The following is a 2,934-nucleotide window of genomic DNA, read 5'->3' as shown; positions in this document are numbered from 1 at the left end:
TAGGGGCTTTAAAAGGTTTCCCAATCTCCATAGCATTCAGCACTAAGTGTCTGTAGAGTTCTCTGTTTTGCACCTACTTTAGGAAAGAAAAAGGCTGCAATAATACAAAAATCTATAGTCTTTTATAGTCATATATTTAAGTGGTACTTTCTTTCCCCCAGATTTTCAAAGTGCTTCAACTTTACAGAAGTTAAAATTACTCTGCAGTGGACTAGAGTACATTTATACGAGCAAGTTCTATTCACTTTCCTCCTCAAAAACACTGCCTTGTGATTTAGTATCTATAAGCACTTGAAAAATCAACAGACTGTGTGTGGGCAACATTGTGAATGAAATTTGAAGTGAGATGAACCACAGCTATAATTAATAAACCATAACTTCCCAAAGTGATTAGTAAAATAGCATAGGGGTGAATTCACTAAATTTTTATAGGCTTTGTCAATTTAATGGATGCACAACAATATCTAACTCCTCGGGATGATTTTTTTGCACCAGTAATTATAAGTCTGTAATTCGGCTTCAGGAAAATTATCAAAGTGCTGGAAATGGGATTTCTATGCCTGGTGACTTGTTTTAAAGGCCAAAAACAAGAACAATAAAAGGATAGGATACTATAGATGATTGACTTATATCAATTAACATATTTTATTTTGACCCACAGAAAGTAAATTACAGGTCTTTGCTGTGTACTTTATATAATATTAGTGTTGTCACAGAGTGGTACGTGTTGGCCTGAACTTTTTAGTCCTCACAGCAATTATATTTTACGCCCTGTTTTATGTAAATTACATCCTATGTTCTCTTGGTGTAGGAGAAAAAAGAAAGATCTTGATGTCCTGGAAATGCCATCTATTCCGAATCCTTTTCCTGAGCTGTGCTGTTCTCCATTTACATCTGTGCTGTCAGCAGGCCTGTTTCCCAAAGCAAATTCAAGGAAAAAACAGGTATGCCTTTAAAAATTTTCTAATTCAGAAATCTTAGGTGTTCTAAATCCATATGGGCTTCAAGATATTCATTAATTTAACAATATTAACAAAGGATTATCATGGCTTATTTTAAATAACTATTGACGGACATAAGTTCTTTGGCATTATTTTCCTTTAAGGGCCTTGGTTTTCACAGCTCTATAATGGGAATGTTAAAACTTACCTGTTAGGCTTTGGGGATGAGTTAAATGAGAAGAATATAGTAAAGCACAGTCAGAGCTATTCACAGAGCTGGTAGGTAAATTCTATGTGATAATAGATTATCAATTTTAAGTCAGAAATTAGAAGGAGGAGCAGTGGTATTGGGATGAGAAGGGGATTGGCTAGTTCCTTTAATACCTTCTTTAATCTTTCACACGTTTCAGCTCAAGCCAACTTCATTTACTGAAGGCAAGTGATAGAGTGTGGCAAAGGTAATTGGAATTTAGGACTCGACATGTCTTCTTTATTTCAGTGAATTCCTCAGTTTGGAGGCTTCTGGAGTCAGAAGGCACATGACTTGCAGGGGATGATTAGAAGATAGACTTTATTTTTATGATTTCCTTTGTTTACACATTTCTAGTTTGAGACTGACTTAAACAAATTAGATTAGGATGAAGCAACTATGGAGAGATCCATCATGATCACACATTTTACCAAACCAAACCAAACCAAACACAACAGTGTATCCTAGAATAATCCTATCTTTTAATATTCTCCCTTCCAAATTTGAATCAACAAAACAAATAGAGGCTTCACTAGGCAAAATGTACCTTGTTCTTGCAGAATAGAAGTAATACATTTAAACAGATGCTTGCAGTGAGGGGAGGGATAATGAACACAGTTGATCATTTCCCCCCATCTATTGTTCCCTTTTCTTTTTCTGTACTTTTACTGCCTGTGATGGGTTTAATAATGTGTGTTTATAGTTTTAGGAATGTAGGAAATACCCTAAGAAATAGGTGAATTCTTGATAACGTACAGCAGTAATAGAGACATTAGGGAAACATTTCATGGAATATTGTGTTTTGATGGAAGTCTGATATAACAAGACATATGTACTATTTTGGGGGTGGGGGTGGGGGGGTGAAATTTAATGGGTGTGTGTGCTTTTTGGACAGGGATTGGAGAAAGTAGGAGAAAATATTCCCGGAGCAGAGGTAGTCTTCATTAGGGGAGGCAAGTCCTTATTTAATTTGGGGAGATTGTGACTTTGAATGGTAAGATGAACAAGGAAGAGACTTTCTTGAGAGCTTTATTATCAAGGTGAGGTTTAAAGTCCTACCCCAAGGAAAAAATGCCCTGTTGGAATGTCTGGGCCCTTTACAAGCTTGGCTTTTTGGGATATGGATGGGGGAGTATGGATGATAGATTTGACTGTGTGTCATTGTAGTGGAAAAAATTGATTCTGGATTGTCTATGTGACCCAGAATGGGGAAAGGAAATGTCTGAGGATGACACAGTAGTCACCTAGAGAGTTTAATAGATTTCCCTATTTGTGGAAGGCCTATTATGTTTTTTGTACCATCCTAAGCTCTGAGGCACTGAGCTAAGCAAAAATGCCTTCTGAAGGGTGTTTAAGCAGGTGGGGCTTCTATTTGGGTTTGGGTTATGGGTTAGGAGTTGGACAGAGGAAGGAGAGCAGAGGGAGAGGCCTGGGCTTACTCTGACTTTAATTTTGTACATAGATACTGGGAAAATGCCTGTGTCTAAGAGATGCGTTCATGGGGCAGGTTTCTTTTGAAACTGGAGAGAGAATAAGTGTTGTACGCTTATGTTAATGGTGAAAAAGAGAAAGAGAGTGGGTTGTCAATGTCAGGGTCAAGTCAGGTTGTGCCCTAAGTGTGGATAGTCATCATCTTAGATTAAGACATTTTATCTTGGGGAATGACATTTCTTCAGGTCAAGTTTAGCAAATTGGCAAAATGGGAAAAGGGTGCTTTGTTACTATTGACTTCGACTCATTCCT

General features: G+C 37.3%; 1 protein-coding gene across 1 annotated transcript in view; it reads left to right on the top strand.

Annotated features, from left to right (window-relative positions):
- Nucleotides 1-2,934, top strand: part of GRB14 (growth factor receptor bound protein 14) — a 112,993-nt gene that overhangs the window by 808 nt on the left and 109,251 nt on the right. The window contains exon 2 of the mRNA XM_006921132.1: nt 812-944. Within this exon, the coding sequence (XP_006921194.1) occupies nt 812-944 (133 nt within the window). The remainder of the gene's footprint in view (nt 1-811; nt 945-2,934) is intronic.

The sequence above is a fragment of the Pteropus alecto genome, unplaced genomic scaffold (genome assembly GCF_000325575.1).
Source record: "Pteropus alecto unplaced genomic scaffold, ASM32557v1 scaffold3, whole genome shotgun sequence".
NCBI classification, from domain to species: domain Eukaryota; kingdom Metazoa; phylum Chordata; class Mammalia; order Chiroptera; family Pteropodidae; genus Pteropus; species Pteropus alecto.
Note: the sequence above shows the minus strand (reverse complement) of the source record. Positions and strands in the feature narration are given on the sequence as shown.